Source organism: Poecilia mexicana, unplaced genomic scaffold, assembly GCF_051168715.1.
Source record: "Poecilia mexicana isolate PSO_F unplaced genomic scaffold, ASM5116871v1 scaffold_14, whole genome shotgun sequence".
Lineage (NCBI taxonomy): Eukaryota > Metazoa > Chordata > Actinopteri > Cyprinodontiformes > Poeciliidae > Poecilia > Poecilia mexicana.
In genome coordinates, this window is record NW_028263383.1 from 9,083,403 (window position 1) to 9,110,748 (window position 27,346).

A 27,346-nucleotide genomic window follows, 5' to 3' on the forward strand; every position below is an offset into this window, starting at 1 on the left:
AAGACAAAAAGGTTTTCTTTACAGTTCCTTCATCTGAACATTGCTGACCTAAACTGATAGGTCAGGCAAGGAAATCTGTTGACATGACAAACATTAGCCTTGCAGATTTTAAAAAATAAACCCTTTTTGAAAGAAAAGTAAAAATTTTAATTTGCAGGATTTTGTTTTTTACAAAGCATGCAGGTAAGACAACAAGAGACGACCTCAGCAAGAACTGAGCGGGATTTTATTGTGGAGTTTCAGAGTAAATGAGGATAAAAGTAGAAACATGTCATGCTTATCAGATTTTTATTTGGGATTTGTTTTTAAACCACAAGTCATTTTTTAGTGTGCCTGTATCATACAATAAATCACATTAGAGCTTTTGGTGGTAAAATTCAGTAAGTTCAAGTGGATATGAATATATATATATTTTTAATGAAGTCCCATTAGCAGGCCTTTCTGTGTGTATTATAATATGAAAATGGAAAAATAAAAAGTATATTAAACCACATCATGGCAATATTAACTTAAACTTTTCTCAATAACTTACTTGAAATGTTTCTCACTGAGCTATATTGAGTCTCCTGCCAGCCTCAGTCTGAATGTAAGTCTATACAGAAGATATAGGAACACCCTTGGCAGACAGCTGGTGACTCATAACTCCAAGAATACCGACAGGGTCCCAGATGTCATCCACAAGTTAAACAGAGCTCCTCTTAGCTTATTGCTTGAGGTTAGGGCTTTGCTGTGATCCAAGCGGCTGCTTTGGGGATCTGAAGAGCTGTGTGTGCTGTTTGCTTTGCAGTACATGACATCTGTAATGCTTCACAGCCTCGTCTGAAGCGATCTGCTGCTGCGAGCTTGGTTTGTGTGAGACGTGGAGCTGCAGAGTGCAGGTGCCTCTCAAGTTACATTCAATATTGCTGTTGTTTGGCTGTTTCCTAAATTACCGTCTTGATCACCCGGTGATCTTCCCCTCTGGAAAGCAATAGGTCAGTTAGCTGTGAACTGAGATTTTAAGTGCAGGACACACTTTTGAATTTTGTTGTGGGATCGGGTGCCTAGTGTCGCCACAATCAGCTCTGAAATGAAAGAAAAACATTTATTCTATAAATGATCTAATATTTTCTTGTATGAAAACATTTTTAATAGGTATTTTTAGAGATGTTGTGAATTCAGAACATCCTTTCAAGTGTTTCCACAACGGCTGTGATCCATAAAAGGCGAGGATTGGGCTATTTTGACCCAGGGGAGCATGTTTTAGATTTAGACAAAAATAGGAAGGAAACCAAACAAAACATTCACTTATTGTAAAGGAACGAAAAAATGCCTCAACCCCACACTTGATAGTATAAGTTACACATTTTTGGATAAGGAATGGAAAATAAATGAGCTGTACAGTTTCTGATAAGAAGAGAAATCAGTCAGAATTGCAGAAACGTCTTGACAACTAAAAGCATGTTTATTTCTCTGCAACACATTAAGCCAAATATCAGCCTGTGTGTATAAACTAGAAGTTGTGTGATAGAGAAAATCCACAAAGGATCCAAACATGTCCAACCAATTCTTTTTTCCAAAAATATTTTTTTTGTTTTATGCGACTGTGCAAAAGTTAAAAAATAAATAAATAAAAAAACAATCAAATGCATCATTAAAAGACCAAAATTATGCTGATGACAAACTGATGTTAACCTCCGTCTGGAACTGTATATAACAATATTTTTTATTTACAGAAAAAGTCTTAATTTCTGAATAACAAAAGTCACGTGATGTAGTCTGTTTTTTAATGCGATTTTTACAATTTTGTTGCTACATTGTTCAGATTCTGCATCAGCTGCAACTGTTTTTTTTTTGTTTTTTTTCTTTAGCAAGCACCAGAATCCTGAATAGCAACTTCAGAAAAGTGACTAATGTTTTACAGTCAAGGCCCAAATTTGTAATCATAGTATAATTCTGATATCATCATCATAAGCCTGTCTCCAATACTGCAAATCCACTCATGGTGCTACAGCACAAGGATTAGAGCAATGTTCTTTTTAGAATGAGTTTTTCTACATTTTATGGCATACAGTTATGGCAGGTTCCAGAATTATTATAGAAAAAAAGTCACAAAGTTTCCTATTATCATGTAATTTGATGCAAAAGCAAATTTTGCTCATTTAACTTGTAAATCCCACCTTTAGGAACACTGTTTTGTGTATTATCATAAGAAATTAAACTAAAATTATATATTTTTTTAAATCATGTTAATGTGGTTTACAAACGCCACCAAGTGGTCGGTGCTTAGGGAAGACATTTGTCTATTATGACCCTCATATCGCTTCAAATCTGATCTCTGTACAAACAGCTGTGAGCCTGTCTGCACACATGTCTTTAAAGAAACACTTTGGAAACACCATCCTGTGCACGTCTCTGTCTGCACGTTGTATGACTAAGACGTGCAAAGCGAACCTACTCACTGAAAATAATCAACATGTATGTTGTAACTGCAGATACTGTTCTGGCTGCTGACATTTGAGGAGAATGATTCACAGAGCCTGCAGGGTTTAGCAGCTGCAAAGCCATGCTGCACCATTAGATGTGCAGCAAAGCAAAACTTTACACCTTTTAAAGAAAAAAAAAAAAAAAAAGTAACACAAAGTGTTTAGATCTGTGACACGAGCACACTGGTACACACACAGCCTATTTGAAACCTCTTGTAGTGTTTCTTCCTTTTTGGCAAGAGATGTTGGGTCGGCAACAGCTCAGGCAGCAGCACAGGCTCACTAACTATAAACTGTCCGATCATAAGATACACTTGGCACAACTTTCTCTCTCTGTAACACACACTCCCTCAGGACATTGTGTATCTGTGAAACGTATGATCTGCATATCCTGAATGTCTGGCCTGTGCTGATGTGTTGCAAGTATGTTCACACATACTACATGACACAGCATGCATGCATGGTTGAATGCATGGGTGCATATGTACATATTTGTCAGCACTTAATGGTGCATGAAGATCAACCTTAGCGGTTATAAAAAACAGAATGTAAATGTGTTTATCTGAAGGGAAAAGCTCAGGTTGTGTGCTGCAATCTAAAGCTTCAGACTAAGTTTGACTCCATGTTTGGGGACACACCCAGAGGAAAATGTGAAAAGCAAAAACAAAAGAGAAAATAAACTCGTGTGAAAAAAGGAAGTTATGTAAGTCATGCTCACTTCAAATTGTCTTCAGTTGTTGTAATCATCACTTACAATAATTTGCAACAATGCACACGGGATCAGACGTTCAGAGAAATGGGTTTTTATAAAATAAAACTATCTCGAGAAGTAGTCACACTTGACCTTTTTCACTTTGTGAACAGCTGCAACCGGAAACTTTTAGGTATATTGTTGGGATTGCATGTGATAAAAAAAAAAACACAAAGTAGTCCATTACTGTAATGTGGAAGGAAAATGATGCATATTTTTCAATTCTTTTCAAAACTGAAAGTTTGAAAAGCATGTCATGCATTTTTACTCAGTTCCTCTTGAGTACCTTTACATTGTGGCAGTACCCTTATGCACCAAGAAAAGGGATAATAACCATATGAAAGGAGGTCTGCAGGAGCTAGAGATAAATACAGGTCAATTCTGGCAAAAAAACCCAAAAAAAAAACATTAAAGGCTGCAAAAGACTTTAGAGACAGACAAAAATGGGGTTAGGGCTACAATGCAATACTTAGATTAAAGAATATTTTTAAAATTGATGGTTATTGTCAGTTTCCTTTACCATTTTATTTTAAATTTGAGATACTCTGTTGAGATTATCACCTCAGTCTCTAGATATGCAAAGCTGGAAGTCACATAACCCCAAGTCTTGCAGTAATATATGAAACATTCAAATACAATTTTTTTGTGTGTGAAATCGAAAGACAGTGCAGTTGACAGTAAACAAATAATTTCCCCACATGTTCCCTTCTGAAGTCAAATGAGGTCAGAGTGACTACAGTGGGTCGATCTTGTTACTTTTCTCTTGTTAAATTTCCAAGAACATTTTAATATCATGTTTTTTTTTTTTCTGTTGCATCAAAGTATGTTTTACTAATAGTAAACTGACTTGATTGACTATTAAGTGAAAAGGAGTTACACATCCTGTTTAATCTTTATGTTGACATTTTAATAATCTTCAATGTTTTTCTGTAAAAATAATCACTTCCTAAGACGTGCATTTAGGTAAACCTTGCATACAGTTCACACAATGTTAAATACATAATGTCTGCCTTGGTATGAAAAAAACGAGCAAACAAAGTCCGTCTTACAGCTGAAGTGTATTCCCTCTGTGTGTACTGCAGCAGTTCATCTGATAGTATTTCCTCTGAAGCAGCTGATACTGTAGCCGCTGTGAACGCCTGCACCTGTCGACCCTCCTCATGGTTCACGAAACACTCACACACACGCACGACGAATCCTCTCTGAGGAAAACGTGCAAGCCGAGTCCTATTGAGTAACGCGGGCCACTGGATGAGCACAGAAAGGCTCTGTCTCAGGAGCTTAGCTAAAAAGGTTAAAGGGACAGTGGAACGCGACTCACGTTTCCTAATTTCAAGTTTCCCGGATTTTATGGACATTTCTAGAATACCTTAATGGTGAACTAGTGAAATCTACAATGTATTAGACTGTTTGCCAATTTCTTTGTAAATCTTTTTGACTATGTTGTTGTGTGCCAGTGCTGAGATATAAAAAAAAATGCACTGCAGTAGTACAGACTGCAAGATAGAAATCAGACACAGGAAAGGTTTTCTTAAAAAAAAAAAAGAAAAAAAGGATTATTTAAAAATATTCAGTTTTCCCTACTGACTCTTACAGAAACCCTCTTGGAGAAGCCAAGTTTGTTAGCTTCTCTGATTAGCTGTTGTAGTTTTTTGTGCTAGTTGTTAGAATCTCAAAATGACCATTATTTTCTTGTACATTCTTGGACTAGTAAACAACTTTTGAAATAGCAGTTTGTGTCTAGGGCTAGTCTAAGTTTAACCTGTTTGGCTGGTTGTTAGCTTAGTCACAGTCTTGGACAAGTTGTTGTCTTATGAGCTGTTAGCTTTAGCTAAGGAACAAAACTGTTTTTGTACTAAGTGAAGACACACAACAATTGCAGCTAAGGAAATGAAGTTCTTACTTAATAGAGCCTTACTCCATAAAAGCTCCAGCTGTCTCTTAGAGACTCTTGTATGACAGCAGCAGCTGCAACTGTAAGGTGCTGTACAAAAACTCCCCAAATCTTTTGCTTTGCTGTTTTTAGAAATCAAGCAGTGGGTATCTGAGAAAAAAAATAAAAAATAAAACTGGATCTGACTGGCTCTGCTTCCCCTCCTTCTCCCACAGCACCACAAAACTGACTCGCAGAAATAAACACACACTCACCAACTGAGGACAAGCAAAGGGACATATTTAAATGACACAGTTTCAAACTTTGTTCTTTTACTTACAAACATATACAACAGCTTATGAATAAATATTTACAACAGTGAGATGACATTCATTTAGATCTTAAGGAGGTAGAAAACAAAAATGCTTTTCTCTAAAAAGCTTCTGAAACTGAGAGCACAAGCGTAATTTAAAGTTGTTTCAATGTTTTGAGATTTTGGCCTTGCAATATGAAGGGCTTTAGGATGAGACATTTTCACAAAGTAAATCTGTAAAGTGTTTCTGTTTTGTTTTTGAAATTTTAAACCATAGGAAAAGTCTCTGTGCTTTATATGTGCTTAATATTTACAGGCAAATGCATGTTTTGGCTGTAACTTTTTTTTTTTAATAATTGGAAAATAAGATTTGCAAGTTGGTTTAAATATGAAAACTATTTTACCTTACACCAGGAAGTCTTTCAAATGTCGAACACACAACCAATTACACTTACACAATACAAAAAGTACAACAAAACAAGGTTTTTACATTCTGCATCAACTGAGCATCTTCTCAGATCATTTTATTCTGTGTAACCACTTAAACGCGCGTAAACGAAGCACTGTGTTTGTAAAGTGAGCGTTTCAGACAACCTTATCTAAACTGTGGGCCCAACTGAACGATAATCATCTGCACTGTCTGAAACGTTGCATTGTTTGAAGAGCTAAAGATGGTTGACCAAAATGAAAGCGTGGCTTCACAGTGTTGTTCTGAGAGGCGAAGGGATAGATCCAGTGAATATGTGATGATAGAAAATGAATTCAGGGAAGCAAAAGAAACCATCTGATAGTCACAAGTTAAGGGCCTCAGATGTTTATCTCATACACAATTATCCCACCATAAATGCTTCTGAGGTTTATCGGGAAGGAGCTCAGAATAATGGAGCTGTTCTTCATAATCTTATCATAAGTGGAGCTCCCACAACCCCTCATCTTATCCAGCCCCACATCGAGTAAGACTTTCTGCCTCAGAGTGAGCAAAGTTCAGGGGTTTTTCTGCTTAATGGACGTTTTGTCTGGAAGTGGAAAAACCTTATTAGCAAAGCAATAAGGGTTTAACTAGCTGTAGACTTTGTGGTCTACAGCTAGTTTATTATGAGATGAAGGTTAATCACTAACCATATTCCATCCTCCACATTAATTGTCATACCTGTAAAGATGTGAAATATTAAAGAATATATTTATATATAATAGTAGTGAAAAAAACAGTTGCACAATCTTGCCTCATTCTTTCAGTGATGAAAAAAATTATATTAAGTTGTCATTTTCTTTTTACAAAGGAGCAGAACATCCTTTTATATATATATATATATATATATATATATATATATATATATATATATATATATATATATATATATATATATATAGTATATATATCTCAATTAATTCATCTTTTGTTGCAGCAGCCAATTCTCACTCTGAAAGTTTTTAATGATATGATGAGACACAGAAGCCCATTTATTTTAGCCACCGTTCATTACCACCGAAGTTAGGCAGATTTTTATTGGCCTTCATAAATCACTCTTCAAAAAACAGCTGGCCCAGATCTGCAGTCAGAGCAGTTTAAACAAATTAAAGCTGTAACAGATAAGACTGATTTTCTACGTTAATAGCTTTGACACATAGTCCAACTTAAATGGATGGAGTTTTATTTTTGTAAAAAAAGATTTAAGAAAAAATTATCTGACTCCAGTATATTTGTAAGGTGTGCTGCTTATCCTGGAAAGGCTAAAAACCTAAACAAGTTTGTTTTCCACGTTTATTTCCATGGATGACTCAGAACAAGGCTGTTAAAACAAATCTCATAACATTTCAGCCTTTTACCCAAAGATGCAACAACTTCACCGGACACATTAACTTTTCTTAATATATGATCAGATACAAACATTTAACTAAAACATTTTCTGATGCATCATCATGATAAATGTGATTGTAATCAACCACAGTAAACTCAACACATTGTGGTTAACACAGACAACAGTTTAAATCTTTACTGTCCTGATAACAAAGGGTATTTGACCTATCTAAGCATTCACATCTGCTATGGAATATACAGATACGATATAACTCAACACATTCTTACACTACCATATATGTGTGTAATTTAATCTGCAATAAACTGGCAACAAATGCCACATTTTTAAAGGAGAAAATTTTTAACAGTTTTCAATAAACAGCTTGGAATGAAGTAACCTGAAATCACTTGTTAAAGTAATGAGGTACTTTCTCTATAGCTCTTAAAATTGTACATAGTCAGTAACTTTGCTAAGCTAAATAAAGTCCAACATCACCCAAATGTGCCCTTTTTGGATGTTTCCCTACCATTGCTAACAGATGGACGAGTGATAAAATAATCTTTTATTTTTTGCAACTGAACAATATGCACATACCAGTACCTTCAACATTCATGTAAAACCTTAAGATAGCAGAAATATGAAGAGGATGTTGTGGAATACAGTCACCTCTGTAGCTGCCGGTGAAAACCAGTCTTTCATCTCACTGACCAAATGATCCATTATTCCAACATACAATGTACTATTTTCTAAATGAATGATTCAAAAGTGTGTCACTTCCAATAACAGACCTTTTTTAAAAACTTGTGTTGTATGGTTAGTAAAATATTTTACTTTGTGGACCAGTGTGCCTTGGGAAATTATCAAATACCCCTTTAAGTTTCTCATATTTGATCACGTTACAACCTTTTTCTGCAATTATGTGTGATAGACCCACACAAAGCAATACATAAAATTCATTGTCTATAAATGAAGGTGGCACAAAAGGAATTCAAAAATAAATCTGTATCAAAACCTTTTAGATGAAAGGAGTCCTGAAGACGTCCTGCAACTTTTAGATGTGTCCTTTATCCACACCTACACTTTATTTAGGGGTATCAGAATAAAGGTTGGGCAACAACAGATCAATGCCACACTTTACATTTTCAAATTTGTAAAAATAAAATCTGTATATATATTTTTTTTTACAACACTTCATGTTGATCTATACAATGAGGTTTGTTGTTAAGTGATTAATTTCTGAAAATCCTCAAGTGGTGTAAAGATTTCAGTAAGACGCTATAAAATAAACCACTAACTCCACTTGTGGATAAAATCTCAAATATCCCACAAAGTACATCACAGAGATGGATGCAACCGAGTACCATTCATTGTATCAAAAGATGATAGCATTTCTAATAATATTATATGTTATATTATTATATGTAAATTATCTTGTAAACTCAAGCCTTGTTTTTAAGTCTTAATTTATTTTAACTTTTATTTACAGATTGATTTTTTTTAAAACACCAGATTGGCTTAGGATCAAATGGACTGCTTCATAGCATGAATCAAATCTTACAATGTTAATATTTTCCATTATTATAGGTAATTAGTTCCAACAGTCACCTCCTTAAAAGAATCCAGAGAATTTGATGGCATCCCACAATTTTGTATCTTATGTGTGAAAATATTCCATATTTTTTGTTTGGGTGAATGTATGAATGCTAAATTAATCTTAGATCACTGATCTTTGTATTTCAGTCTATTGAATGCAATTAAAAAACTGCAATAGAGAAGAAGAAGAACATGGATATCAAGTAAAATCACAGTAACACTGAGACAATGTAATCTTATCCAGCCATGTTATACACCAGAAAATTCAATCAGTCCATCAAAGATAAACAAATTAGCTAATGCTATATAGAAATGTATTTTTAAAGGGGCAGTATTATGTGTTTTCCAGGCATATAGTGCCATTTTATAGCATAATCAACCGTTACCTTCAGTTGTTACATATCAAATAGGATTTAAAGACAATTTTAATTCCTGATTTAACGCCTTGTAATTGGGTCTCTGTCTCTTTAAAAACTCCTTGTCCTTCTGCAACTTCGCCTTCAGGAAGTCATCACAACAGCATTTCCTCCATTAGCCTTTTAGCAACGTTTTTACCAGCGTTGCACTGAGAAGTAGCTCGTATAATAAACTCAGCAGATGCACAGTTCCACCAGGTGTTTGCTAATTGGTGCTGGCTAGTCTGAAGGAGCTGAGTAGGGGGGCAGACTCTAATGAGAGGGAAGCTCTGTGAGGCAGAAGCTTGGGAACTGTAACTCCGAGGAGTGCTTTAAAGAATTGAGGTAACACTGCATGTATGTTTTTGATAAGGGAATAAAATTAATATATTGTGCAAAGCTAAAAAAAGTTCATTTTACATGATACCACCCCTTTATTTTAAGGTCTAATGTTATTGTTTTTGGTCAAGCAATAGAAGCAACATTTTCCTTACAAGTTCTACTGCGGGAGCTGTTTTCCTCCCAATTGGTCAAGGAGCCGGGAGCTACATCTAGAACCTGCTCTGAGCATGATGCTGGTCGAGCCAGGGTCAGAGAGCTGTCCTGAATGGAGCTCTCCAGACTTCCTTTCCACCCTGATGTTTCCTGAGTGTCCAGATCCCTGACACGATTCGTGTCTGAGTTCCCATTCTGCCTCCGTGGAGAATTGGGGTAGTTGTGTCTCTCACTACACCATCCACATGCCCCCTTCCATCCAGAGATTCTTCCCCTCAAATGAAGGATCTCCTGGAAGGCGTGCCGGAAATCAGGGCTGCGACAGTAGATGAGGGGGTTGAAGGCAGAGTTGGAGTAACCTAGCCAGTTAAGGAATCGAATTAGTTCCTTATATTTATCGAGATCTACAAACGCTACAACGATATTGACAATGAAAAATGGTAGCCAACACAATGTGAAAGTTCCCATGATGATTCCCAGAGTTTTCACAGCTTTGTGCTCTTTAAGACAGAACTTGAGACGCTTTGCAGCAGACTGCCTGCCTTCTTTTTCCATCCTCATTCTATTTTCTTCTCTCTTCTCCTCTTGCCTGTTGTCCGTATCCTCAGTTTGCTGCATGTTCAGTCTGTCCTCTCCATCCGCTCCTGTCCTGAGTTTATTCAGTGCAGGACTGTCTTCTGTGTAAGTCAACGGTGCAGACTTATGCAGGTGGTAGAAGTGCCGTTGCCTTCCTCGGATCTTTTCCAGCTGCTTCTGAGCCTCTTGGAATACACGGGTGTAAAGGAAAATCATCACCACCAGCGGCAGATAGAAAGACACAATTGAAGAACAGACTGCATACGTCGCGCTGGTGTTGAATTCACAGCAGGTCTCATTGAATAAGCATTCCACAGCTGATTTTTTGTCTGACACCCAGACTTTGAGATAGATGGGCAGGAAGGAGATGAGCGAGGCCACTGCCCAAACCACAAACACCACCATGAAAGCCCGAGCCCTGGCAAGCATCAAGAGACAAGGAAGTTTAAACATGGGGAAGACGATGAAGAGCATGCAGATCAGTGACAGTCAGTGACAGTTGTTGTTGCTATAAAACATCTACCTGTAAATGTTGCCTTTTAGGAAACCACTTTGCAGAGTGGTTTCCTAAACGACCTTTCTGAAAACGGCCGTTTTATGAGACTCGGAATGAAAACAGTTTGAAGCACGAGCTGCTTGGAGACTAACCAGATTAGTTTGTGTTAGGGATTCTCAGATATGCATCTGCAGTTTGAAATGTCAAACTAGGGTAAAGCTGGGGGCAAGGGCCTGTTGATGGTATCAATGTAAAACAAGGTTATAAAACATTACTGTTTCAAAAGCTCTGAAATTTCCCAGCATAAAATTTCTGTTGCTTGAGTTATTTAATCGCGATGCCAGACGAAGTGCAGTGATGAGCATTTTCTTTGTGCTGTCTGGTGCATAAATAACTCTTTTCCACATACTCAATGTGGCTTGACTCAACCCGACGCGCTCCCGCTTTTATGCAACTTACTTAGTTGGAAGCTTGCTGATATCAGAAAACCGTCGGTCACTGATTGGCTAAGGGGTGGAGTCACTAGCTACGTCACAGAAGCGACTTTCAGATTCTCCTGTATCCCTTTGCACTGTGTAGAGTTGAGTCGAGTTGATCCACATCTTCCTCTCGCTGATGTTTTCATGTGCAGCAGTTTACTGGACTGCAACTCTAACTGTTACCCCGTGAACATTAGATCAACACAGTGCCTGGCATATAATACAGTTTTTGTAAACTCTGCATATGAAAACTCAAAATCTAAGTCCATATTAGTCAAAGCTCAACTCATTCAGTCTGTTTGAGCTAAAGAGTTGGCGGGCAGTAGGTACTTCAAGCCTTTTGTCAAAGCAAGAACTGAAAAGGTCCAGTGATCTCAATCCTTTGGAATTTTTCAAATCCAGATTCTTTTCATTTTTAAACCAGATTCCACCTCTGGTCTACACAACACAAAGCAAAAACTCAAGTATGAGTTAAGTATCAAGTATCTCAGATTTTGCATGCTTGGTAAAACATGGCATTCATTTGTAAACAGGTGGTATTGTAAGCCAGCTGTTCAGTTTCCCGTTTTACTTTAAACAACACGCCATCAGGTTGATTTTTACATCTTAACAGTAAGAAAAAAACAAACCCATGTTCTTTCAGGAGCATTAAAGAACTGCACGTTTTGGTGGAAGTACATAATGATGCAGAGTTAAAAGGGTTAATAATTACCTTGGCAGAGCTTAACCTATTAGCTAGGGAATGGATAGCTAAGGTCAACTGCATACATTTGCAAAAAGTGTTTCAGGTCTTAAAGGGATTCTAGGTTAACATTTTCCATCAACCTGCCCTTCTGGCCGCATCCAAGAAACTTTGCCAATAGACTGAAAACAACTTACAGAATTTATCTGACTGAGATGTTGATTTTAAACACAGTCTTCTCCACAAAATTAAAATTATTCATATATTCATCTTTTAAAAGCTGCCTTACCTGGTGAGCAATGTTGGGTAGCGGAGAGGCCTCGTAATAGCGAGGTAGCGGTCCAGAGAAATCACACACAGTGTTTCTATGCTGGCTGTCACACACAGCACATCAGTTGCAGTCCAGAAGTCACACATGAAGTTTCCGAACATCCAGCTTTTCAGCAGGATGTTACTGGAGCTAAAAGGGACCACGATCACACCCATGATGAGGTCAGCAACCGCCAGTGAGGCAATGAAGAGGTTGGTGATAGTTTGGAGCCTCTGGAAGCGCAGGATGGCTGTAATCACCATCACATTACCTGCACAGAAAACAATGACTGTTGAACTAAAAGCATAAAATCAATCAGGTTTGATTCTCCAATAATCCAGACAATGAAAGTGCAGCTCCTTACAAACATTTTTTTTTTAAATGTTGTTACTCTGCAACCACAATTAATTTTACTTGGATGTGAACACGGTACGAATTGGTACATGAGTATAAAGTGAAAGAAAATTGATAAAGAGTATTAATTTTCTCAAAATTAAAACACTGAATGGTGTACCATGCCTTTATTTTCAGCCCCATAAATAAAACCAACTGCAGTCAGTCACTTTCTGAGGTCATCTAATTATTAAAAAGAGTCCACCTGTGTGTAATGTAACCTGTACTGTAAACATCAGTGAACAGCATCATGAAGAACAATGCAGTCACCGGATAAAACAGAAAAACATGTTTTAGGAATCAGATTTTTAATTTGCAGCTGGACAGATATCCTGAACAGGCAGCTGGAGATGTAAAATAATGGTTTAGATCTAGGTTTACTGAAGTGTTAGAATGGCCTAGTCAAAGCCCAAATATAAACCCATTCATAAATCTTTGACAAGATTGGAAAATCTTTTGTTCACATATGCTCTTTATCCACACTGACTGAGGTTAAGGAAAGACAAATATTAAAAATGCCAGTCTCTGGATATTTATTGATGAAGGAGACATTGTTAGGATCTGTGTTTTCTGTGTAGTTTCTGTCTAGTCCTGTTTTCCCCTGAGTCTCTGTCTTGATTGATCCCAGCTGTGTGTCGTTCCTGTGATTACCCTCCCAGTGTATTTAGTCCCACCTGTTGTCAGTGTTCCTTGTCGGATCCTTGTCGTGTGAAGCCTGTTTTTCTTGTGCAGTTCTCTGTTGTTCCGTGTCTTGGTTTCACCATTAAATTCATCATTTTCACTTCATCCTGGGTCTACCTGCGTCCTCATCCTCACCTCACCAAACCCTGAATCGTGACAGAAGGATCCGACCACACTACGGTGAGGAGCTGTGCCAGCAGCATGGACGCCAGGGCTAACCCTTGGTGGGGGACACGATTGGCGTTGTGCCCACCAGGGGTCGGACCCCGCCGCTATTGTTGCCCTGAGCCGCCGGAGGTCCCGGCCCCTGGGCACCGACGTCATCGCCGCCCTGAGCCGCCGGAGGTCCCGGCCCCGGGGCACCGACGTCATCGCCGCCCTGAGCCGCCGGAGGTCCCGGCCCCTGGGCACCGACGTCATCGCCGCCCTGAGCCGCCGGAGGTCCCGGCCCCTGGGCACCGACGTCATCGCCGCCCTGAGCCGCTGAGGTCCCGGCCCCTGGGCACCGACGTCATCGCCGCCCTGAGCCGCCGGAGGTCCCGGTCCCTGGGCACCGACGTTATCGCCGCCCTGAGCCGCCGGAGATCCCGGCCCCTGGGCGGCGCCAGTCTCCTCCGCCTCCGGTCCCCGCGCCGAGGCGGCGCCAGTCTCCTCCGCCTCCGGTCCCCGCGCCGAGGCGGCGCCAGTCTCCTCCGCCTCCGGTCCCCGCGCCGAGGCGGCGCCAGTCTCCTCCGCCTCCGGTCCCCGCGCCGAGGCGGCGCCAGTCTCCTCCGCCTCCGGTCCCCGCGCCGAGGCGGCGCCAGTCTCCTCCGCCTCCGGAGTTCCCCGAGCTTCCGGAGTTCCCTGTGGCTCCGCCCCCCGAGTTTGCGGACGAGCCTCCGCCCCCCAGTGATCCGTCCGAGCCCGCTCCAGAGTTTCCGGAGTCTGCTCCCCCCGAGTTTCCGGAGTCTGCTCCCCCCGAGTTTCCGGAGTCTGCTCCCCCCGAGTTTCCGGAGTCTGCTCCCCCCGAGTTTCCGGAGTCTGCTCCCCCCGAGTTTCCGGAGTCTGCTCCCCCCGAGTTTCCGGAGTCTGCTCCCCCCGAGTTTCCGGAGTCTGCTCCCCCCGAGTTTCCGGAGTCTGCTCCCCCCGAGTTTCCGGAGTCTGCTCCCCCCGAGTTTCCGGAGTCTGCTCCCCCCGAGTTTCCAGAGTCTGCTCCCCCCGAGTTTCCAGAGTCTGCTCCCCCCGAGTTTCCAGAGTCTGCTCCCCCCGAGTTTCCAGAGTCTGCTCCCCCCGAGTTTCCAGAGTCTGCTCCCCCCGAGTTTCCAGAGTCTGCTCCCCCCGAGTTTCCAGAGTCTGCTCCCCCCGAGTTTCCAGAGTCTCCGAGGGTCCGCTCCCTGCGCCGACGACGCCCGCCGGACCCGCCTCCTCGCTCCCTGCGCCGGCGGAGGAGACCGCCGGACCCGCCTCCTCGCTCCCTGCGCCGGCGGAGGAGACCGCCGGACCCGCCCAAGGGGGTCCGCTTCCTGCGCCGGCGACGCCCGCCGGACCCGTCTCCGGGACTCCGCTTCCTGCGCCGGCGACGCCCGCCGGACCCGTCTCCGGGACTCCGCTTCCTGCGCCGGCGACGCCCGCCGGACCCGTCTCCGGGACTCCGCTTCCTGCGCCGGCGACGCCCGCCGGACCCGTCTCCGGGACTCCGCTTCCTGCGCCGGCGACGCCCGCCGGACCTCTTTCGAGGGGTCTGCCTCCTGGGTCTCCGCCCACCCTGATGGGTTGTTTTTTTTGTTCTGGACTCTGGCCCTCCTTCCATCGCCCCTCCGCCCTCCCTGATGGGTTGTTTTTTGGGGTTTTTTTTGTTTTCTGTTGGGCATCTGGTAGCTGCCCTTGAGGGGGGGGTACTGTTAGGATCTGTGTTTTCTGTGTAGTTTCTGTCTAGTCCTGTTTTCCCCTGAGTCTCTGTCTTGATTGATCCCAGCTGTGTGTCGTTCCTGTGATTACCCTCCCAGTGTATTTAGTCCCACCTGTTGTCAGTGTTCCTTGTCGGATCCTTGTCGTGTGAAGCCTGTTTTTCTTGTGCAGTTCTGTTGTTCCGTGTCTTGGTTTCACCATTAAATTCATCATTTTCACTTCATCCTGGGTCTACCTGTGTCCTCATCCTCACCTCACCAAACCCTGAATCGTGACAGACATAATCCCAAAAACTGGCAGCAACTAGTGGTTTATCCACTAGTTGCTGCCAGTTTGTGTATTTGAAAACAAATACACACCACAATATTTATACTTAAAGTTGCTCAAGACTTGTTTCTATTTTCCTCTGCTTCCAACTCTTTGCTGCTGGTCTATCACATAAAATCCAAAGGAACTTAAGGAGATTTGTGTTTGTAATGCAAAATGCCACAGAGTTCCACATGTGTGAAAATGTTTGCAAGACACTGTGACTGGCATCATTTCTTATACTTACCAAAAACTATTGCTAGGACAAGAACAGCCATGGCAACACCAAGCAGCACAAGCTCCACATCGTTATATTCTGGTGGTGAATTGGTGATGTTGCCGAGTTGTGTCTGGTTCATGGATGGTTGCGCAAAAGTCACACCTCCCATGATCTACTGTCAAGACAAACAATGAAAAATAGTTGGTGATAATGGTTAAAATAATCTGAGAAGCAACAATAAGAGGAGGTTAAATCTTTTACGATGCATGTGATATTATGGTTCAATAACATTTACGTAACATCTACGGTTTCTTACAGGCTAAAGTTAAGTGAGGATAAACATGAAAAAATAAAAGTCCAGCTTATTGATCTGACTATCTCTGAACCTTTACTCTCTCGTCTGTGTTGCCAAATATGCAGTCTGTAGCAGACAGGAAAAATGTCTCCATGTGAATTTTAAATAAAAACTTTCACCATTGAGTCATTCACAACAGCTGCACTCTATAGCTGATTTAAATTCTCTGCAAACGTTGTGAAAAGATGAATCTGTGAAGAGTTTTGTATTTCACAGATGCAGATCCAAGTGAATAAGAGCTCTAACAAGGATGTCAGCTTGAAGTCTCACTGCTAAAATGTTGTTTTTTATTCGCTCTGGTTAAACTCCAGAACAAAATTAAATTGTCTCCAAACTTCTTCCTGTTACAGCAGTGTTGCTGGTTCAGCTTCAGTAATTTAGTGACACACGTCTCCACTTACAGCAACAGCAGGCTTCAGAATGTGATTAAAACTATATTCATTACAAACTTTTTGCAAATGTGCAGCTGAAACGGATTGGAAAGGAACTGAAACTAAGACGATCCTCTGCAATGACATTTTTTTGTATTATTATTTTATAACCATAATCAATGATTTTGTCCAAGCGATGATACTTTTGAACTTAAAAACAACTTTAAAATCCCTCAAAAACTTGGGGAAGAAAAGTATGACTGTTATTAACATTACATGATTTTCCAGACTTTAATGTCTCTAACTTTTAAAGCAAAGGAGAGGAAAATAATCTGTTGAGGACTGAAGTTCTACAGCCATAATTTGTGATTATTTCACTGCAGTTGCACCTTAAATTGGAGTAAAAACTACTTATGAGTCAGAGGAATTTTTAATGCATAACATTTCCCTGAAGGAGCATCACCAACACAGAGGAGCAGCTGCTATGTCTCATTGGTTACAAAACAATAAGGGTTTTTTTTTTGTTTGTTTTTTAAAACCTTATAGTGCTTTTAAAAAATAAAGCACTAGAAGTGTAATAACACCTAAAATTGATACTCTATTAGAATGATTTGTTTTAGAGATGCATTAAAGAATTGTTGTTTCTTTACGATTAATTTTCTCTAACAATGTGTTTTTGTTTTTGTATTTATTGTGTAATTATTTATACTTTGAACATATTGTTGCTCCTAAATTGGTAATATATTTCACTTTCTGTATAAATTCTGAATTTCAAAGAAGAATTTTTGTCACCATGTGGGACAGACGATACAATTATTCTTTTCAATACTGTTCTAGTTTATGACTCAAATTCTTAAGTTGCATCAACCTGCTAATGTTTTCACTTTGCAGTGGAGCGACACATTTACAGAAGTAATGTCAGTATATAGGAAGTGATATGCAGTGCTAAGTGAGGAAGGGTGTCTCCTTTAAAGATTGTTCTGAGTGCAGAATCAGACTTCTGCTCATCCCTCTTTTGAAATGAATTTTACATAATTATACTATCTGCTTATATGAAGATAATTATTTCTTTGCATAAGGCCAATGGCATTTAAAACAGGCCATGTTTAATGTAAATGCTTTTACCAAACCTTTCGCTGGTGTTCTGGATCAGTGGGCGGAGGGCCTGTCTCTGTCTCATGAGCTGTGGTCATTCACAGAAGAAACCAAATGTTCCTTGGTGTTATCATGAGTTCATCAGATTCAGCCTTTTGCATCTCTTTGCATTTTTATCTCAGTCAGATAACATTAATCCACTGGCAGCATGTGATGCTGCTATAATATCATGTCAGTTCTTCACTTTGTCTCCATCCTATATTGAAGTTATTATTAAGTCAAAGAGTTGTGCAAAATGCAGAAAAGGATATTGAAGACATAGATGTCTCTGTTCAAACCATCATGTCATCAGAAGTCCGGAACATTTTTCTGAACATGTTCCATGAACATGTTCACTTTGTACACTTTGTTTTTGCACTCTGAGTTAATCAGCCCACTTAAGTATACAACAAGCAAATAGGTTGAAGCTGGGAACAAGCTGGGCTTGCGACAGCCTGCAGCTAAAGTAACATGCGCATTATGCAACGCAGGTACAGGTCGACCAAAACCACGGAGCTGAAAGAAATGGTAGTAAAACAAAACTCTTATAGCTGCAGTCATGCTGGATGCAAGTTACAGCTGCAGTAAGCAGACATGCAAGAGAATTAAAACAAGGTGACCTTTTCTGCATCAGGCTATGACTATAAACTTTTGATTTCATAAGCATTTATTTATTACACATCATGCATGAACATCATGGATGAACTTTTATTTACACAGGGCTGACTGGCTGAGCAGAACGCCTCTTTTACTGAGGTGGCCTAATTGACAGCAGATGCATGCTGCTCCTTGTTTGCTATTCTGACCGTCCATGTCAAACATAGGGGGATGGTTGGCACTGTTAGGTCAGCGTGGGTTCAGGATATGGAGGTCTTTGTAGGAAAGACGTCTATCTTCTCATGATTCTAGCGGTAAACTTAAAGAGGAGAGTTTGAATGCTTTAAGTGAAGTTTTGTAAAGTTATTATCAGTGGTTGTTTTGAAACTGTAGTAGACAGATATCATATCACCGTGATTTTGTAGAAAGGAAACCTAACAAATAGTCAAACTGACTAATTAAAACAACTCAAATGGAAAACATTCAAATCCACATGATATATTATCTTACCAGAATTTAAAGGGCTAAATTTTCTCAAGACACGGTTGAACCTTAAAAGCTACGACTGTATTTGCATTGTTTGAAGCAATAGGATGATAAACCTTTGGATTTTGTAATATTTTTTCGGTGCATTTCCAGGTTTCATTGCTGTCTGGAAGTGAGGTAATTGATCAGCTGATCAAGTAAATTAAGGTCTTAAAGATCTGCCAACATTACTTGGCAGTAATGCAAGTAACATTACTTGTGAGAAAACAACACATGTATCAATGATGTGTTCCGAAAATGAACTGTGAACACAACAATACTGTTTTTTACATGATGAGTGTAGCTCTTCCCACTCTGCTCTAACTGGAAGTAAACAAAAGGCATGAACTGGTTAACTTTTGGAGCAACATCTAGTTTCTTTATGCAGATTGTTTATCCTAAAGCTAAATTATTTGAAACTAAACCTACATGCTTAGTGACTTTGTGTGGTATATTTGTCTTTGAGCAGAGCTGCTGCTGAAAATCTGCACCATCCCCTCATTTTATACCTAAAGCTATAATATAGTTGTAAAGCTATAATATAGCCATCTAAACTGGTCTTAATGTGTCTTTTTACAGCACATGAGCAAAAACAAGCAGAGAGTGAAAGTTTGCAGGTACCGCAGCAAAAGAAAAGAAAAATCAGAGTAATGAAGCTTGATGAATTTAATCACTTCAAGCTTTGTTCTCTGAACACTATGGAGTTATACAAACAGAAATAACAGCACAAATTCTGTATTTAAATCAAGTAAATGAAGATTTTATCAACTGACATGCTGAAATAAAATCTGGATTTTATTAAGAAACACCAGCCTTTCAGTACAAAATACACCTTGCAGTACTTTTAGTAAAAGCATGTCCTTACTGGTTACATTTATTGTCAGCTAAGGTATGGAAAATTATGAATTAGAGCAGAATAAGTCACAAATCCTGTAAACTAATTGATGCCATGATCTAAATATTATTTTTTACAGAATTACACTGTGACTGTAAAGTTATATAATACAGTTTCAGCCCATCAGACATTAATGTAGAATTACATCCTATAGAGTTGAGTTTGTTTCAGTTTTAGTTGTTTTAAATAGATCATGGGTGTCCAGCTCCACTCCTCAAGGTCAGCCGTTTTTAGATGTGTCTGCTCCAACACAGCTGATTCAAATGGCCCAACTACCCGGTTTGTCAAACTTCTGCAGAGGCCTGCTGATGAACCATCATTTGATTCAGGTGTGTCGATCCAGAGAGGATCCAGAATGCCAACCCATGAGGACTGACTTTAGACACTAATGAAATAAATCAAATCAGCTAAAATGAAGTGGCCATCTGGCTGTTAGGTCTCTACCACTGGGATTTTTGGTTTGTTTTTGTTTTTTTTTTTGCTGCAGGTAAGGAACATTTTACAAATAAAAACTTCACAAATCCTCAGTTTAAAATAATCAAAGCTATTCCTTTGGAGTGGCATCTCTTATTTAACATTCACATGTACAGGATGTCTGTAAATGCTGTTAGGTTAACGGGATTTTCCGCTTAAAATGTTAACTGGCTTAATTCCAGCATAATCTAAACACTTGGAGAGCAATTTGATGGCATCTGTAAGGAGCGGCATTGATTCGCATATGTTTACTCAGCTCCACAGCATGCCAGCGAGCAAAGGTGCTGAATATTTAGGACACATTGAAAGTGCCAAGGCAGACCATGACAGGTTTGTTGTTTTATGAAAATCAGAGAAATCGCTCTCCTATGCTGTCAACATAGCTCAAAAGGATCTCAGATTTTTTTTTTTTTGAGTCAGAATTGTAAGTTTTTCTTTTGGATTTTTAGAGGATTTGTCATTATAGAAAGAAAAAGTCCACATCCTTGTGCATATTACATGTCAGAAATATGATGGATTGTCAGGAAACTCATTTTAAAAATCAATCTTTCATTACCTGTGCTCACCTGGCCCTTTCAGACATAATGAATGAGGAGAGGAGAGCCTGGCCATGAGAGGCGATGATGTGGTGGGGGTCACTATTTCAGGCATTACTTTAATATTACAAGCATTTTATTATGATTTATAAATATCTGCTTTGACCAGTGTTTATCAGCTCCCCTGTTTGCCCTTTAAACTGATGACTCTTGAACTGTTTGCTGCCCTGCACAGCTGATCAATAACTTTCTTGACAATTAACTGCAAAAACACAGCTTGCAACATGGACTCTGACCATCTCCATGCTCGAGATCACTAAAAAGACACCCAGTATCAACCCTAAATGATTGTTTGATGTGGAAATATCTAAATATTTCAGCAGAAGCTCAGATGAATTACTCACAGCCCTAACTACAAAAAACAGACTCACAGTCACACATTTAAACAACATTCATAAGCGCCTAAACCCCCAGCTCTTTCTGTACTCGGTAGAATAAACATGTCACCAGAACAAACTGTCACCAGTACAAGACTGAAAACTGTCCACATAACACAAACCATGTATGATCATTTTGACTTGTTCGGAAAAAAAATATTTTCTGCTAAACTATTTTATTCCACCTGGCAGCTGTGAGAATATGAGACAGAATCTGAATGGTTTACTTAATGTGAGATAAAATCCTTCAGAAAAAAAGTGGATTATCTTATTTCTGATTTCTAATTTGAAGCCAAATCCTTAAGATAAACAATATTGCATTAACTGTTTTAATAATATTTTCCTGAAACATTTAATTAGCAATAAGAGTAGTTTTTTAATGCATGTGTAAAAGCACCCATAGGGACCCAGAGTGAGTGGAGCTCATGCATGTGAAGCAGACCTGCAGTGCTGTTTTCTTACCTCCAGGCTTTGCTCTCTTCAGTCCAATGATTTCATTCTCGCACTTCTTTTAAATCCACATCATATTCGAACCGTGCTTCTCAGTAGGTCGGGCTCCACCTTTTGATAAGGTATCGAAAGCACTTACACAAGCACTTTGTCTTGCCTCTTCCTCTTTGTTCTCACTCATGTGTGTACTCAGTCTTTTCAGCCACACTTTGAAGCAGCTGAGCCTGTTGCCCTTATTTAAAGCAAGCACTCATGACATCACAGCAGGACAGTAGCCTATCAGACAACACGGAGCAGCTTTTAGTGTATAAGGCATGCCTGAGGTGTTCTCTTAACTCAACAGCAGACAGTACATTTAAGGTTTTAGGTTTTAATTTTCATCATGTAGGACAACTTCTTTTTTCAGATCCAGATGTTTGGATCACATGTAGAAGCAGTGAAGCGAAACCCTTCGCCTTTGGCTTCTGGAAAGTTGTGCGATTTTAAACATTCAGCAAAACATGCTCAGCAAAACATGCTCACTCACATTGCTTTGTAGTCTGATATTTGGCTCCAAGCTTGTGTAAAAATAGGCTGCTTGAATGTGATGGGCTGTTTCCTGTGTTTTTCTTGTCAAACATGTTAGTTTAGTCATGGCATAAACAGGCAGCAAAATGTCCAAATTTCACCTCCACCTACTTTATGTCATTATTTGTTTTAAATAAGTTGACCATCAAACTGCAACCACAGTCCGACCTATGAAAAACATGGCTATTAGTATGTCTTAGTATCATTTTAGCTGATTGGTTACTCTGAATTAGCCTCAGGTATTTGTCTGTGTACGGCTGTTTGTCCAGAAATGGACTGGAAAAATTCCCAGAGTGTACCTCACCTTGCATCCATGACGGCCAGTTTAAGGGGAAATTATACATTGCAGACACTTAAATCAAGACACCTTTGATTGTTTGGATAGTTGGCACATCCATGAGTCCGTCCAGGACTACATCACGGTGGCTTTCTCTTGGAAAATGATTCATATCCTTGTTTCTTCCCAGCAAGATATTCCAGCTCCTTCAATGTGTTTCCAGCCAGCTGAGATCTCATAGTACTGTTTGTGCTTTGTTTTCCTAATGGCACAAAAGACCTCAAGGTATAATTTCTAACTCAGCATACTTTCATCCTTTCATTATTTAATTGCACTTAAAATGAGCCGTTTGCTGAGTTGTTGTGAATATGTACTGCAAGTTCCTGTCTACTGTTTGATCGGCTCCGCTTCTGACGGATGGACTGTCATGGAGCTGTGGGATTGCTTTTTGGTAGCCATCACTTAAGCATTGTGCAATGTCTTAGTTTCTGCCTTGAGTGGCATGAATACTCGCATTCATTGCATGACATTGGTGGTTGCATGCATTGCCTTCCCTAAGGTATCATCACATATCCCTGGGTCAAATGTTACAATGAAACCATGGGAAAAACATCAAGCAGTCTTAAGAAAAACTAAATCCTTGGCATTACTGATACTTCCAACAGGGCAATGATGATAAAAGCCACTGCTAAAATGATTTTCAGAAATGGTTGGAGAAGAATGTATTTGTTTCCTGAAGTGGGCTACAATGAGCGTAAAGCATAATCTCATCTGAAATGTTTGGAAGGAACGGAGACAAGACAGAAACATAAACACAGTGTTAAAAGATGATTCTGTCAAAATCCCAGAGGAAGGAAGGAAGTTTGTTGATACATACTTCTGATTATGGAGAAGAAATGTAAATGTTTTAAAAAGGGAATTTCTAGTAAGAAATATGTCACAAAAACTCTTAATAGGAGAATTAAATGAAATTACTTATCTCACCAAATTCTCACCCGCTAATTGTCTGAAAACCTCTCTACTGTTTCTACAATTAATTACTGAAATGCTCCAATCAGTAAAGATTTTCTGCTGGCAAAGAAATGGTTAACTGAATACATAAAAAATATACAAACAATAAATACAAATGCAGATAAATCATGGCTGCTGTATGCAGTGGAGTTTAAAACAATATTTTTCACTAGGGCAGTGTTTTTCAAAGTGGGGTCCTCGGCCCCCTGGGAGGGCACCTGGTGGAGGTAGGGGGTCCTCAAGACGCCGGATGGAAGATGAAGAAAAAAATCCAAAACTTAAAACAATTAATATATTTTTTATGTGATATTATAATTTTATTATCTCACAATTTGTTTTTCATTCATGATAAAAAATAATAATGTACGCATTGGTTTCATCACTGAATAAAACTCTCTTTTAAGAGTGTTATTCAGTGAACAGTCCTGTTGATACTGGTACAGTTCTCTTTCCATCTGTGGATGATGAATTGACCTTTCTAACCCAACTCTGCCTGAAGGTTCGCTCAGCTTTACTCTAGAAATGTCTTGTGTGCATCATGTTCTCTCCTAATGTGTTTTAACCAACTGATGAGAGCTTTCCTGGACATCTGTGTTCATTTGGAGGTCAAATTAATCGCCAGAGGATTTTATTTGTTCTGAATGCAACTTTCTGCACCACATTTTATTTATTATTGCAGGTTAAAGGACATATGTCTGCCACACATGTAAAACCTTCCATTTAAAACCGCAAGTCATTTTCCTTCCTCTTCTGAACTTTGTTTAGATCCTCTACAATAAAATGCATTGACGTTTATGCTTAAAATCTTTCAAAATATGAAAAACTTCTAGTTGTATGAATTATTTTGCTGGACACTAAAGTTAATAATCTTTTGGATAAATCCCCTAATATAATTGCTCTACAATGTTGTGAGACGTGGAGCCTGAGAACCGTCACAAGAAGCACGACCCACAAGCCACAACACAAACCAGCCAAAATCACCAGGCTGAGCCATCTGACTGTCTCTGCTGTGAACACTCCGTTCTGGCAGTTTTATCATGAGCATAACCTCAGTAATAACCACCCACACAGACCACATGGGTGGAGATGCTGATGTGAAATAAGAGCAGGATGCCAGCAGTGGAGCCGCAAAGAAGCAACCCAACACAATCCACACATTCATTAACACATCCAGCCCCTGTTTTATAGCTTTTACTGAAATATGTTTTATTTTACAACCACGGAGTGATGCTTGTTGGTGAAAAGAAGCCGTATTTTGTCTAGATAAGGCCAGGCTTCTGTCAGATGATTTGTGTATTGACAGTGCAGTCATGCTTTGTGCTCTGAGCTGCTTAAGGGAGACAGGAAGCACTCAAGCTTTGCAGAAAGAGCTTCACAGAGACGCCTTTTCTTTTTCTATCTTTCGCCGTCCTTTAATCAGCTCTTTCCTCCTGATGACGTCTTTTTGGCCATATTTGCCAAGTAGCAGAAATACCTAATCAGTGACATGTTTGACCATTTGAAGTCAAAGGTTCATTGTTAGAGCCTTGGTCAGCTATCTTTTGATCTGCCAGCTGATCCGCACTTTGCATTGTCTGGGCGGGGGAGTGAACACTCTGCTCGTGCAAACCAAAGCTGCTGCCAACCACTTAACAAGCCCTCAAAAACGTTATCTGAAGGTTTTCTTTTTTCACCTCTGGAGGAAACTACATGCAGTATCACAAAGGGTTTAGTACCACCACAGGTAGCTATGTGTCTATTGTTGTGTTTGTCTTGTTCACACGACAGAATGTTCTTAAGAGAGAACAAATAAATAAATAAATGGGTCATTACGTATGGTTATATCCTCTTGACCAACACATTCCTCTCAGTGCCTCTTCCTGTCCGTGACTTTTCCCTTCCTCTATCCCTCCTTGTGCTTCACTCCACCCTCTGCACCTACACCTAATCCGGAGGTATCCTGTGCTAACAAAGCCTGGCAGAATTAACCCCTTAACTCTCCACTGAATGATTGCCATGCACTTAAAGTTAGCAAAACCTTCAAAACAATGTTTTATTCTACCACAAAAACAAGTTACAATAAAGTAACTGTGCTTTATGCTACCAACTCAAGCTAGTGCTTAATAAGATGGTATGAATAATTCTCTGAAAAGTGTGTTATGCAAGTCCTGCTGCAGATTTTCAACTGACTTTATTTCTGGACTTTGACTAAGCCATTGTAAAACACAACCTAAATCATTCCATTATTGTCCTGTCTGTATATTTAAGGTTGTTTTCTAGAGTTGCATCTTTAGCAGCCTCTATATTTTTGCCAAAAATTCCCAGAATTTATTAAATCAAGTCAACTTTACCTGTATATCACATTTCATTAACGAGGCAGATCAAAGTGCTTTACATAATTAAAAAATAACTCGATAAACAAGTACCTACTGAAAAAAGGCTCACATCTTATTGTATTCAAAAAGTAATATTTTGGTCTCTTCCAGTCAGAGCGCCTTGTGTTTAAAGTCCCCTTTATGGGTTGTGACAAACTGAAAATGGGATTTTATGGCTTTCTTCCAGCCTCTCTTCGTCAAAGGAAAGTTTTAAGTGCATGATTAATTGTCCTTTCAACAGATTCTCCCATCTTGAGTTGTGGAACTCTCCAAAAGCTCTTAAAAATTACAATGAGTTTTCTAGGAGCTTCTTTGATTAATTCTTTCTTTTTCTGACCCGTCAGTGTTGGTGCATGTGCTCATAGGGTTACAGTTGTGCCTTACTCACTTTTTGGGGAGTGATGGTTTGAACGATTTCATTTCCTGTTCCTGTTTGTGCTAGCATATCACCAAAAATCCTAATAAAATACATTGTCACTTGTGATAATTAGTGTTTAGTGACAGATGTAAGCATGTGTGATGCTTTGTCATAAAAACGTTGTTCCAATTGTGGTTTAACCTGCTTTTATTAGCAGCAATCATTAATTTGGAATAAAATAGAAAAACAGTCTCTGTTTTCACAACACACAGCAGAACAGTTGATGTCGTCACCAAAGACATTAAGTTTACTCCAGAGATTCATCTTCAGCTGAAAAAAAAACAAAAACATTAATTCTCAATGTCTGATGAAAGCATCTGGAGTAAAATTATGCTGTCACGATGACCAAAGTTCAAAAGAAAATACATTCTTAACTCCACCAGGGACTCAGGTGCAGTTTGTTTGTTCTTCTCTGTGAGATACATCCTGTCCATACGGCGCACACTGGGGCCGCTGAGACTGCGCTAAACTGTTTCCTGCTGCTACATCCCATGCAGCAGCAAGTCTGTGTGCGCATCGTCTTTTTTTTTTCCCATGTCTAGAGCAGACAGTGGCTGCGTAGCTTTTCCGGAGCCTTTTGACATTTTTATCCACTGCAGTGATTTGACAGTTGCTGACTCTTATATTTGCAGGTGCAGCTGAAGTAGCAGTTTGTATGCAGCTGCCATGTGAGCCTGTTACTGTGGTGGTTAGTTTCACTTCTCAGTCCTGTAGTCACAGAAGGCGGTTCTCTTCTACAGGTTGTGTAAATAGGCGAAGCTGTATTTAGTTGTAGCAGCTGCTGCTGCTGCAGCTACAAAACTGACTGTTAGAGAAATGGTTGTAAAAGACAGTAGATTCATTTTTTGTTGGGATGTTTATTGCGACCGGTGATGTTATATATAAATATATATATATATATATATATATATTTTTTTTTTTTTTTTTTTTTTTCGAAGAGCTTCAAGCTGTTAGAATCCTTACAATGGATTTCAGTTAAATCATTAAAGCTGCATCACTTTAGGTTTCGGTGTGTTTTTGTTTTGTTTTTTCTTCTTTGACATCTCCTATCTGCTGAAGCAATCAGAACTGTTGCCTGCGTTCTAATGAGAAGTCCAGCAGATTTACTTTCACAGGCAGATCATCATGTCTTTCATAAAAAATGTGTTTTAAAAAAGCTGTATCATATCAACAATAAAACCTGGAAGCAGCAGAGAGCTGCTTGGCTGCTCTAGGACATAATAATGGGGCC

General features: G+C 39.6%; 1 protein-coding gene across 2 annotated transcripts; it reads right to left on the reverse strand.

The window, feature by feature from the left end:
• Positions 1-5,368: 5,368 nt before the first annotated feature.
• LOC106917163 (beta-2 adrenergic receptor-like) lies at positions 5,369-21,693 on the reverse strand. 2 transcript variants are annotated; one of them, XM_014985944.2, is made up of 4 exons: positions 21,501-21,693; positions 15,742-15,886; positions 12,207-12,498; positions 5,369-10,678 (listed from the first exon to the last, which is right to left on the reverse strand). In XM_014985944.2, exons 2-4 carry the CDS (start codon positions 15,881-15,883, stop codon positions 9,655-9,657), a joined length of 1,458 nt encoding a protein of 485 aa, XP_014841430.2. In that variant the 5' UTR covers positions 15,884-15,886; positions 21,501-21,693; the 3' UTR covers positions 5,369-9,654. The 2 variants fall into 2 exon arrangements, with proteins under 2 accessions (XP_014841430.2, XP_014841429.2); XM_014985943.2 differs by having other exon boundaries at positions 15,742-15,889.
• Positions 21,694-27,346: the final 5,653 nt, after the last annotated feature.

What these genes read in the sequence shown, in the direction of transcription:
- LOC106917163 (XM_014985944.2), bottom strand. Translation starts at nt 15,883, where the DNA reads ATGGGAGGTGTGACTTTTGCGCAACCATCCATGAACCAGACACAACTC. An exon ending in TGTCCTAGCAATAGTTTTTG is followed by an intron (nt 12,499 to 15,741) that starts GTAAGTATAAGA and finishes TTTTCTGTGCAG; the next exon opens with GTAATGTGATGGTGATTACA. An exon ending in TACCCAACATTGCTCACCAG is followed by an intron (nt 10,679 to 12,206) that starts GTAAGGCAGCTT and finishes GATGCTTGCCAG; the next exon opens with GGCTCGGGCTTTCATGGTGG.